Below are 13,248 nucleotides of genomic sequence, written 5' to 3'. Positions count from 1 at the left end.
TCTAACTTAAACAATAATATGTATTGTAATGATTTTAACTCACAGCAAAACATTGCCATGGACACCAGATGTCGAATTTGCAAGGTAAATAACATTGTCTTGCACATCGAGTAGAACAAGTCTCCAATGGGCACTGCATCACATCCAAATATATTTCTATTAGTTTCAAGCCAAATGAAAAACAAAATGCCTCCTTGCATTGTGGTGAATCGATTCACTGTGAAGCGAGAGCACGTGCCAAAGGAAGCACTATATAACTCGTGTATGGTGATTCGTATAAACATCATGCAAGAGAGATATAGAGACAAACTCACTTTTTATGATATGCCAAAAAAATTACTCGAGCATTGTCCAGCTGGACCTCCCGAAACCAGCTGGACCTCCCGAAACCAGTTCAGCACATCAAGGTAGGGAACTGACTCTACTAGCAAAAGTGTTGACACCAGCGAATCAATTTGAAACACCCGATGCTGTACATCCTCGAGCAATTGCGAAATAATAAAACTTTACAAGAAAACATATCAAGAGTTAGGCATAAACTTTTAAGAGCCAAGAATGAAAAATTGTGGGAGGATAGAGAAAAGAGTATACCTTAAAACACATCTGAGCACTTTGACTTCAGTTCTAGAATAATTTTTTTTAGATCTCCTCAGCATGATTCGGGAAATAACATCTTTGCCCTCTAATATGATAGGGTACATAGAACTCTGGCAACAAAAATTGAAGCGCCTCCCGATTCATAGCGTGGAGTGCGTGAACATTTTCTCTTTTTGTTTGCAATGCAAGCATTGCCACATGATGTTTCCTTTGAGCGCTTGCTCGAAAATTTGCCTGAGTCTCATGTTCATGTTCTGGAACTCCCTCCGTCACCTCTTCAATTCTCACTTTTTGAACGGGACGGATATCCAATATTTGCACCATTCGTGCATCAGTAATTATAACTGGCCTAAGTAACTTATCATATCTAAAACGAAGGGCTACTAGGCTGAAAAAATCTTTGTTCATCACTGTGACCCTGTGTGCGTGGGCCGCAAGAACGTAACTATCCAAAAAAAATCAATCATCCAATCCTCCGCGGCCTCCTGCAAGCAAAACAGGGCCGATGCCTTCTACCTAAACAAAATTCCATTTCGCTCCTCGCAAATTCTCTTGATAAGCATCTGGAAAAGTAATCTTGGAATAGCAGCAGTCGGGTGCTTCATAAATCGCGTGATTTCTCGCAGCACTGTGACGAATGCTCTGCGAAACGCCTTTGTCTAGGAGGCTACAGTTTGGATAATCGGGAATGACTGCTTGATTTCCTCGATCTTGAGGCATTCAGAGTGCCCATCTTCTTCCCACTAGATGAAGGACCCGCATTGTCTCCTTAGGTCTAGCTGTATGCCTTACACGAGCCATCTGAAAATGCAAGCAAGTGCAGAAAACTTAGCTATTCAGTAGTACACGATTAACAATTCACCATAATGCAAGAGAGGGTGGCCAAGAAAGCAATATGCACTTCCTCGTGTTATGTTGAATCCATTCACCATAACGCGAGATGAAGGGCCACTGAAAGCACAATAATCCTCCTCGCATTATGGTGAATTAATTGACACCAATGCGAGGTGGATTATCGTGAATCCTTTGCCCTTTGATCTTGCATTATAGTGAATTGATTCACCATAACGCGAGACGAAGGACCAGTCTCAAAGCAAAACAATCCTCCTCGCGTTATAGTGAATCGATTTACTACAACGGGAGGAGGATTATCCTGAATCTCTTACCATTCCATCTTGCATTTTGGTGATTCGATTCACCATAACACATGGAGCCGTATTGAGATTCTAATGGCCCGTCGTCTGCTTTAAGGTGAATCGAATCACCATAAAGCAAGATTCAATGGCAGAGGGCAAACAATCAAGGAATATACTAAAAACTCACAAAACAATCAAGTAGTATACAAAAACTCACATTTCATGCGTGGGAATGGATGGAGACTATGTAGGAGGTGGAATATCGGTTCAGTAGTGTGGGGGTAGTCGGAAGTTGGAAGGAGGCAAACAGGAGGACGGACAAGGCGAAATCGATAAGAGGACGAAAAGGTGGCGTGATTAATGGCTTTGATTAGTCTTTATAGCGTGTACATGTGTTGGGTACATGGCGGACTACCATGTGGCATTCATGGAATGGCGGGTGAAAATCGATAAGAGGACGAAAAGGTGGCGTGATTAACGGCTTTGATTAGTCTTTATAGCGTGTACACGTGTTAGGTACATGGCGGGCTGCCATGTGGCATTCATGGAATGGCGGGTGAAAAGGCGGCGCTGACGTGTCATCGTATAGCATTAAAAACGGTTTTTAATTGCCTCTCTTGGATACCCATCCGGTCGTATTCTCATTTATCTCCCCACCAACGGCCTTCATCTCCATCAATGACTATCTCCTCCAACCTCCTTCATCAATCATCCTCCTTCATCGTCTTGTATCAAACGACAAAGACAAACCTCCAACCTCCTTCATCTACATCAAAGATAACGACAACCTCCTTCATCTCCATCTCCTGCGACCAACGTCGATTCGTTTTCCTGGTATTTTTATCTCTTTTGTGCTTCCTTCTCCTTTTGTTATTTCGTTCTCTTGGTTTCATTCTAGCAGAACTCCTTCCTTTGTTTTTTCATGATAGAAACGTTATGGTGAATCGTAAACCTTTGACTCCTCGCATTATGGTGAATTGACTCACCACAATGCGAGGAAGACTATTTTAATTCGTTTGGCACCTCCTCTCTCAGTATGGGTACATGAGAAATATCTTTATTTGTAATTCACCATAACGTGAGAGGCGGCACAAAAGAATGCAAAAGTCCTCATGTAGCGGTGAATCGATTCACCATAACGCGAGCGAAGGTCCCATAGGAAGCACAATATGCCTCCTTGCATTATGGTGAATCGATTCACGATTCACCATAACGCGAGAAGAGGTCCTTGACAAAGCTGCAATTTTATTTGCGTTAGGGAAAATAGATTCACTACAACGCGAGGAGGAATACCTGGCTTCCTCTGGCATCTCCTCTCGCGTTATGTTGAATCCATTCACCACACAGAGATTTGGTGTTTAAGACTGACTGTCTCTTGATTCATTGCTTGAACTAATAATTTCCATGTCTTATCTACACCCTTGAATTTAGCCATGGCGCAAGTTCAAGTCAAGTTTGATGTGGACAAAGAGATTAAAGAAACACCTGCAACTCTGTTGTATGACTTCCTCTACAAATGTGGACGTCATGATTTGCACCATTCGATTTCGTTGGTCAATTGCGATTTTTCTCTGGAGGATACACTTTCTAGCCATCCCGAATACTTTGAAGAGGCAAAGCAAGAGTTTGATGAGCTCACAAATGAAGATACAGTGATGATTGATGGGAAAAACTCTTGAAATATGCAAGTGAATAGGGTGTGTGTGAGAACAAGCCCTTGGCAAGAGGCTGTAAAAGAGAATGTGTAAATGTGAAAGAACCTGTGAAAAGGTGAGAAGAATCTACTGGGAGAGAATAAAGGGTAGCATGAGAAGATTTAGGAAGTGTGGAGATATTCTGGGAGAGGTGGAGAGAATCAAGCAAAAGAGGTGGAGATATTCTGGGAGAGGTGGAAACACCATATTAGTGAATTTGGGAATTTCCCAATTCCCATTTTTGAATACTTAAAAAAGGGGGCATGGATAACATGTTTGTAAGTTTCTCAAAACCCTATCATATGACCTATCGTTGGAAAGCGCTTGAAAAATGGAATCTAAAGAGCTATAAAGCGCTCATTTTGGATTAGTGGTGTTCAAGTTATGGTTAATCCAAACTTTTGACCACGTGTCCCAAACTTGTGGGAAATTCCCATATTCTCCAATATGGTGTTTGGAGTGAATCAAGGAGAAATCAGTGGGATTAGATGCTTGGATGTAAACTCTATAAATTGAGGCATTGGCCTAATGAGAATTTGCTGGTTTTTTATTATCCATGCCTACATTAAACTATTTGTTAATTACTCACTAATCACATCTTAATTATTACTAATCACTTTGTTAATGATGGTGATTCTAGTATTTGATCCACCATAGCTCATCACACTGCTATAATTTCAACAAAAACTACATTCATTTTAATCTCAAGGTGTCGCCGGAGAAGAAGCAAAGGAGGTTAAACAGGGATTGGCACAAGGTACCATGTGATAAGAAGAGAGCTTTGCCATGCCCTTTTCACAAAAGAAAATGCCGCTTGATGGAATACTCTTATGCCTTCTTATGCTTCTTGCACATGAACGTGCAATTAACAGATGAAGAATGTACAAAGCCGCATGCGACAAATGAAAGTGAAGACACGGTTTCTCGTCAGGCTAGTCCCACCGTTGAGGATGTTGCTGAAGAGGAGGACACTCCTCATGTGATTGAGGAGTTCAATGTTGAAGAAGAGAGGAAGCTTAGTGTGGCGGTTGATATTGAGGCATTGAGAGAACAAAACACTGACGTAGGCCAGCCTGTGATTGAATCAGATGAGTTCTCCCCCATTCCAACGCCATTGCTCCCCTCCTACCAAGTAGGAGATTCAGAGTATATATTGCTGATAGACATACAACATGTATTTAACTTAAGGGAGAACCATTGCATAGCCTTCATAGCCCAAAATCTGGAGGTTGATGACAATTTTGTAGATGATGATGGGATAGATAAGTACTTACTAGTGGATAGCCATGTGAAAGACACCCAGTTCCTATCTGCAACACTAAAGATGATCTATGCCCTTAAATATGAAGGAAAAGATACCACAGAGAAAGAGCTACAAGAAGCAAGGGAAAGACTGAATATTACCAACATGGGAGAGTTTAGGGATGTGCCAAGTAAGACAGCGGAAACCGTTCCTAGTTCGAGCACTAATTTATGGCAAGACACCTTGCTTGAAGCAGATGAGAACCAAGAGGTTATTTTCTTTTGTTGTGTTTTCGTACTTTTGTTGCGGATTTGGCTTTATCAACTTTGTCCTGGATTGTTTGGTGATGTTGTTTCTGGGCTAATGCTCCTTTATTTTTTCAGTTGGAAATATATGAAGACACATTCCTCAAACGTGCTTCAGGCAAGCGTATGGTGGGATTGCGCCACGATTCGACATTAGGAACATATATACATCGCCTAAAATTCCCTCAAGTTGTAATATTTCATGCTAGCTTCTCCAAGGACAATGCAAGTTTTCCTCTGATGGCGATAAAGACTCTATCCAGGTGTCTAGGTGGCTATCACTTAAAGCTGAATGCAAACACGGCAATACTTCTAGAGCGGCAAGCAGCTGTTTGATTTTTTGGGGAGGAACCAGGAGTATATTCATTGAGATGTAAATATTATTTAACATATGCTACTTACGGCTTGGCATGTGGAATCACAGATCCTAATCTATTGAGAGTGATTGTGAGTAGAAGCATCTTCTTAGAACAGCAAGGCCAATGGTCCCTGTTGTGCCATTGATAGAGGAAGAAGAAGATGTTGTAGAAACTTCATCAAAAAGGGCTCGGTTGGGGAATGTCTCTGCTCCACAATAATAGATTTAGATTGTTCCAGTTGTTAAGAAGTTTCTTCAAATTTCTCGATACTCTTCTTGCTTACCATTAAAAACTATGAAATGTATATATATTGAAAACATTTGTATGGGACATAGATGAAAGCTCTTGTTCTTTTAAAATCTTTTGAAGTTACATCATTGTTTTATAATATGTATTTCAATGATCAATTTTCTTCCACACTCTACCCTGTCTTTGTCATTGTCTTAACCATTCATCATGATTCTGCCTCCCCTGTGATTAGGAGACATATATTGATCGTCTCCGCTCAGCCTGCGTCTCTCCTATTGCACATGACACAGCTGATTTAGACTGTTTGATCTTCACACGAGCCCTCACTTGAATCCGCCTATACCACCACTGACATAGTTGCTTCATGGGATTACTTTTCTTCACTTCTCCTCCATGTTGAGTGGCCCTTTGTTGATAGGCACAACGTGCTTGCCAATGAGATCTTTCCATGCCTTGCGTAGACCAAATCCCAAGGCTTCCACACTCTTCCGCAAAAAAGGGTCCATGTGCATGAAAAATGTGCTACAAATGCTCAACAACAACAAGACATTTAGTATCGTACAATATATTTTGAACAACAATAAAAACTCAAAGCTATAGGTATTCAAGTAATAACCATGTATTGTGTCAAGTTTGTCGCACCCCATGCCTTTTCATAGCTAGTGTAGAACTCTGTCACAACTACCTCAAATTTCTCAACATCCCCATCTTCAAACCTGCCTTTTTGCAACAAAGGTGCTAGGCAATCAAGTGACAACCACGCTTTGGCCTTTGCCACCCTTGCTTGTCCCGAAGAGCCTCGATCAGGTACAGCTGCATGAAGCTTTCTCCACACCTCAAAATCTGTACCCAGGTGACCTCTCTGGGTATGATTAGATAAGAACTTTCTGGCTTTTGCACCTCCAAAACATGATTTGCTAGGAACATTTCCTGTCTTCCTTGATCTTTTCAAGTCCTCAATCTTCACTTGACCACAATGTAAACCTGCATCTGAAAGCACTTGCTCTATTTTTTTAATAGTTCTTTCACTCTCTAATGTTGGTATGATTAGATAAGAACTTTCTGGCTTTTGCACCTCCAAAACATGGTTTGCTAGGAACATTTCCTGTCTTCCCTGATCTTTTCAAGTCCTTCTCAATCTTCACTTGACCACAATGTAAACTTGCATCTGAAAGCACTTGCTCTATTTTTTTAATAGTTCTTTCACTCTCTAATGTTGGTTTCATAATCCATGCAAATTCGATGTACATGTAGACTAGTTTCTCAATTATTCTAACCAGCGCATGCAAAACACAAATATGAACTCTGATCAAAGGGATAGCAAGAATTGGATCCCAATTAGGATCCACTCCTGGAGCATCACGATTAAAACCATTAAAAGAATAAGAAAAAGTAAGATTTCTTACTTGAAATTCTGGGAGCTTTCCTTTGGCTTGATGGTTTGAGGGATCTACTCTTGTTAGCAACAAGAGTGGCCACCAATTCTTTAGAAGAGGGAATGGTAAAAAACTAGTGAATTATTAAGAAATTCACAGTTCTTGGCTCTTGGGAGGAGTAGAGTAACAGTGCATAAAACACTATTAAGCTTCAACAAAGGGGGAGGCTTCTATTTAAGGGAAAAAGTGAGCTTCTAACCAAGCAAACTCATTCTAGAGTTTTCCAGATCAGTTTGGTCAATTTTTAACCATTTTTAGGTCAGTTTAGCTTACTTTTTGAAACTAGACTTGAATTAGGAGAGAGGAGAGATGAAATATCTCAATTTTTGATAATCTTAAACTCCACCACACATGTGAAGTAGACGCCTCCTTCATGAGGGGGAAATTCCCATTGTGAGGTGTCAAAAATCCATTTTTTTAGTAATTCCTTTGGTCCTTAGTCAACTCTTCAACTTATGTGAGGTGTCAAAAATCCATTTTTTTAGTAATTCCTTTGGTCCTTAGTCCACTCTTCATCTTATGTGAGTATTTACTCATTTTTGGGAGATTTTTTTTATTTCTTCTATTTATCTTCTCCACACATTTGGATGAATCTGATTGGCCCCTCAAAACCTTAATTTAATTTTTTTTGAAATTTTGGACCCCTAGGATAAGGTCCCTTGAACAGATTATACTTGATTTTTAATGCACCTTCTGAAAATCTTTTTGAACTTCTGTTTCAGGGGAACTTATTTTAATAAGAAGAGATATTTTTCCATCCAAAAATATTCAAAATTTGAATAATCTCTCTCTAGAATATTTTCTCTCTCTAAGCCAGAGCAGGTAGGAACAAGATCTTTTATATTTCTGAAGAGGGATTTGATTACAGGGGAAGATATTGGCCATCCTGAGAGGCTGGGGAGGAATCTTACAAACTGTAGGATGAGGGCTCGCTTATGTGTTGAGTCTTTCCTGGCTCTCCATGCTTTGGTGAAGGGGAGAGGGTCCTTTTCCCTGTAGCATAGCTGCATGCATAGAAGCTATCCATCTTTCTCGAGAGTGGAGTTGGGTGTCTCAGCTATACTTGTGATTCGAATGTTGAGGCGGCAGGCTCATCTTCTCCTCCTTAATGGTGGTGTGAATGATTTGATGTTCTTCCCTTTGAGTCTCCTCCCTCACTTCTTTGCGGATGTTCTTCTTCACCACCTCAACCCATCCTGACTGCTTGGCTTCGAGTTTTCCCTCCATGTCCTTTGTGATCTCCTTGGAGATCTCTTCTTTGATGGCTGTGAGAGTGTTCTCATTGATCTCCCCTTCTTCCTTCTTGGTGTTCTTGATGGCTACTAGTTCCACTTTCAATGGGGGGATTTTTTTTGCGAGCTTTTTTTGCCGAGCTTTTTGGAGCAATGAACAAGGAGTCCGAGCTTTGCAAAGGACCATGAACTTACTATGAGCTTTGTAAAGGACCAAGAACTTACTTACATATAAATAACAAGCTTTGAAAGATCAACAATATAAATTTCAATCTTTTGATCCACATCATACTTATTGATATAGTTACATATATTCATATATGTAACTAAATTCATGCACCTCATACATATACACATACAAAATATACATATACATACATACATGCAAGAGCTACCTACATACATACTAATATATATACATACATACATACATACATACATACATACATACATACATACTTTCTTACTTAAAGGAAAAAAAACAATCCTTTAAAGATAAAAAATATATATATCGATCTGTAAAGTTCCAAACCATGAAAATCTCGATTACAAAGTCTTTGATCCACATCATACTTATTGATATAATTATATATATACATATATCTACCTACATTCATACACCTCATACATATACATATATACAAGAGCCACCTACGCAGCACTAACATATATACATACATTCCATACATACATACTTTCTTACTTAAATATAAAACATAATCTTTTAAAGATCAAAAATGTATATATCGATCTTTAAACTTCCAAACCATGACAATCTCGAATACAAAGTCTTTTGATCCACAAATTATAGCATTCTTCTACATGTCATCCCGACCTAATGAGAAATCTCCCAGACATGCTTTGGCTACCTCCATGTCATTCTCTATCCCCATATAGTGCCTTTTTAACTCTTGGCATGCACGTCCCAAGCCTCCACATCCCGCAAAAACATCCAAGACACTATCTCCTTCACTTGAGAAGGTCTCCACTAGCCACCTACAATGAAATACAATCATAAACGTGCATCTAAGTATTTTGAAAAAGTAGCTATGAAAATGACCAGAATGAAAATTGTCTCACCTAAAGAACATAGGAGATCTTTCTGCACCACCTCGAATGTAGCGCTCCAAGACCATTGTGCGTTGGAATGGATGCTTCTTATTCTTCTCAAAAATGAAATTTCGTTGAGCGTTGAATAACTTCTTTGAAACATTTTGCCCAGCCTCACGATCAATAATAGGGACATGGCAATTTACTCGATAGAACATACTAAGCGCCAATGTATCCACCTACCATAACGAGAAAACATTATGTTTGGATATCCACACCACATAACATGTATACACAAAGGGAAATATTTTAGAGATTATGACTTACCCGTTCTCCATTGTCATACAAATAACTTGATTCCACATGAACAGACATTGTTCGATGCATGACCAATCCAACTTTCTTTCCCATGGAATATATTTTAGGAAGTTGATCCATTAGACTCAAACACACAAACCAACCCTCATCAGCCACAAACAAACCAACAAAACTGAGTGTGGCACGTATCAATGAGATGAAGAAACTTGATTCCATGAGGGACACCCATCTGTATCTACATCAACAACTTGTAAACCTGTAGGAAAGTCAGCCCATACGAGGCGAGCCACTGTATCTGAGGGAGCACCTCTATGAGATAGAGCCTTGGGAATCTTCATCAAGAATTCTTCCACACTACATAAAAGATTTATGATGTTTGGTTTTTTTAAGTACAACTTGGAAAACTAATTATATGGTGAAATTATTCTTTTTACCTATCTGAGCCCTCCGAAAGAGTGTGGATGTCTACCAGCAATATGTGTGAAAAACATCTCTCACCTGCAAGTAAACAAGACAAAAAATGAGATGCATTTCGAAAGCACACACTTCTCAAAATAAATTTGCAATGGAAAGTACTCTTACTAGTCATGTCCATGATGTCACGTTGTCCTGACACCTCCCCCTCTTGAAGATGCTCTGGAGGGTCTCTCTCTTGATTTTCATTTGTGGGGTCTCCCTCTTGAACATCATGCATAATGTCAAGACGTCTCTTTGTTCGCCTCTCACGTTGCACTTGAGATGATGTAGATGTATGCTCTTGGTGTGATTGTGGCACTCGTGACAGTGGTGTGGATGGTTTTGGGGCCACGCGCGAGGATCCAACTACTGGAGACTGGGTCAAGATTGTTGGCTGTGGGGAAGGTATTCTAGAGTCTTCTTGAGTTGGGGGCTCTCTTTCAAGCTCAGATTGGCAATTCTTAAATTCTTCAAGAAATAGATCAAGATAATTAGTAAAAAGGTAAAAATCCCCATACCTTTTTGTATATGTATATGTATGTAGATGTATATGTATCTATGTATATGTATATGTACATGTATGTGTATGTGTATATGCATATGTATATGTATATGTATGTAGGTATGTATCTATGTATATGTATGTAGGCATGTGTCTATGTATATGTATGTGTATGTATATGTATGTAGGTATATGTATCTATTTATATGTATATGTATGTAGGTATGTATATATCAAAACTTAACAATGTTTCTTTAAAATCTAACATGCCAATTCTTAAATGTAACATGAACTTTGTATGTATGTAGGAATTTAGTGTATGTATGTAGGTATGTATTTATGTATGCATATGTATATATACATATGTATATACATATGTATTTGTATATGTATATATCTGTATGTATATGTATCTAATATGCATATGTATAGTTTACATATGTATAGGTAGGAAGGTTTACATAAACATATACATTTACATTTACATGCATATAATTTAGTAGAAAGCAAAAAAGTACCTTTTTCTAGGAGCTCCTCACTTGGAGGCACATGATTTAGAGGATAGTCCAACCACCAAGGACATCTCTTAAATTCCCAATCAGAAACCCCTCTCTCAACCCATTCCTTCGGATACATTGTTTCCGAGGAATTTGGATCTACCCATTCTTTGATTGCTTCCGTCTCTTCGTCCATTAGACCTTGGCCAATGAGTAGCTGCACCCACCTACATGTCCAAAATAAAACAAACAGTACTAAAATATTTTTTTAAAAGCGTATATGTATTTTCTACAAAAATGTAATGGCATTGGAAGATATATACCTATAGACAACCCTCTTTGCGGCATTCTCCACCTCAGGTTGCTTTTGGCCTTCCTTTACTTTTCCAATCTTTGCCCACACCTCATGGAAGGCCCATGGTATGTGTTTCAATCGCTCCTCTTGCACCCATTGCATAAATGGTGGGATGTAGATAACATCATCATATACCAATAAACCCTCCAAAATAGAGTCTGCCTCCCCTATTAGCTCTTCCCAATACAACTCTTTCTTCATATGCAGCAACGTCTTTTTGTTATCCCCAAACATCTTTGAAATTACCTTGTCCTTTGCCCTCCCGGTCATAAGCATTTGAAGCAATTCCGTCTTCCTATTTCAGCATCATACCAAACCCATAAGAGATTAGATATTAAGGTTAGTTTATGTTAAGGGGGGTTTATTGACATGTGACATACCTTTGAGTTGAAATCCGAGATATGGCGACTGTGTAGAGCTTTTCTTTGGTCAGAGCAACCAATCCCTTCTTGGACCAATCATAGTTATATACGAGTTGAAAGAATGCATCACCATTGGATGGGTTTGCAATTATGAGCATCTTGTACGCTCTATCTCGAAATGTTTGCTCTACACCACGTCTGGCTTTCTCACATTTTGTCTCATATTCTTGCAACCCCATGGCATGTCTATCAATGCATGATATAGCTTGCTTCACCGCATTTTCAAACGGTGTCTACGTATAACGAAAAGGACTCATTATCACTCACACGATTAAAAAACATTGATAATCCGTTTATTAATGATATTGGGAAATGCAAACACTACCTTCCACACAAGCTGTGCCAAGATTGTAGCTGGAGCATTGTACCATTGCTCTCCACTTCGTCGCTCCAAACTAAGCTCCATTAAAGCCCACCTCCTTACGTCTTCACCTAGGTAGTCCAATATGGATGATTTGTCCGCCATTCCAAATCGTTGAAACATGAAGATCTCATGTGACAATGTGGGTGTCACACTAGTGCGCACCAATCTGTGTTGTAAAGAGTCACAATGAGCTAAGAACTTAACTATGACTTCACAATGTCCATAATTAGGTAGAGAGAGATCACTTACTCATTTTGAGATTGCAAAGCCAATAGCAATTCTCCTTCTTGCTTCTTGTCCACAACCAAAAATTGACATTTGACCCGAACATGGCGTGAGGGGCTATGAGACCAAGCTAGAGAAAGCAAAATAAAGATATTACAATATATTACTTTTAATGTTGCATAAAATCACTCTATGACATTCAAAAGAACATACCTTCGCGCACTCGAGACATCCATGCCTTCACACGATGATTACCATCCCATACAAGAAACTTCTTACCACTGAGATCCTCCCACTCAGTTCCTCTGATTTCATCCTCAAATCTGTCATGTTGTACCACCCAGTTTGGTCCCCATTCTTGCAAGTCTATTTGTGTGACCGCGAAATACATAGAGCTTCCTGGACGTGTAAGTGAAACTAAAAAAGGAGGAGATGCTTCGACATAACCATGGCAGTCAAAAGAATCACGAAACACCTCAAGCTGGGTAGAAACTGTACGGATGGATTCATTTGGAATCAGCCTGCATAAAGGGACCAATGGGGTAGAGGAATTGCGTTGCACAAAAAACTTAGTGAATACATCACCAAGCAATCCCAATTCAATAGATTTTCCAAGAAGCCTTCTATGGGTCTCCCCTTGACCAGTACTAGATTCAGGAATCTCCGTGTGAGTTGGAGGAGGTGAGCTCATTTCGTTCTCCAACACAAGCACTTCTTCCTCATGACCAAGAGAATTATGCGCTTCTGTTTCCTCTCTAACAGGAGATACATGTGAGGACAAAGGTGTCCGTGATTGAGCTTCCTCGCT

At 39.5% G+C, this 13,248-nt stretch overlaps 1 protein-coding gene across 1 annotated transcript; it reads right to left on the bottom strand.

Moving 5' to 3' along the window:
- Positions 1 to 9,066: 9,066 nt before the first annotated feature.
- Positions 9,067 to 12,375, bottom strand: LOC147616829 (uncharacterized). Its single transcript, XM_086777149.1, has 10 exons — positions 12,177 to 12,375; positions 11,810 to 12,084; positions 11,677 to 11,724; positions 11,398 to 11,523; positions 11,096 to 11,301; positions 10,202 to 10,543; positions 10,054 to 10,117; positions 9,629 to 9,973; positions 9,332 to 9,540; positions 9,067 to 9,247 (listed from the first exon to the last, which is right to left on the bottom strand). Exons 1-8 carry the CDS (start codon positions 12,333 to 12,335, stop codon positions 9,808 to 9,810), a joined length of 1,386 nt encoding a protein of 461 aa, XP_086633275.1. The 5' UTR covers positions 12,336 to 12,375; the 3' UTR covers positions 9,067 to 9,247; positions 9,332 to 9,540; positions 9,629 to 9,807.
- Between the last annotated feature and the right edge of the window lie 873 nt (positions 12,376 to 13,248).

Source organism: Cibotium barometz, chromosome 38 (assembly GCF_041138505.1).
Source record: "Cibotium barometz isolate CiBa-2024 chromosome 38, ASM4113850v1, whole genome shotgun sequence".
Classification (NCBI taxonomy): domain Eukaryota; kingdom Viridiplantae; phylum Streptophyta; class Polypodiopsida; order Cyatheales; family Cibotiaceae; genus Cibotium; species Cibotium barometz.
The sequence above is the reverse complement of the archived record's forward strand: the minus strand, read 5'-3'. Positions and strand labels throughout refer to the sequence as shown.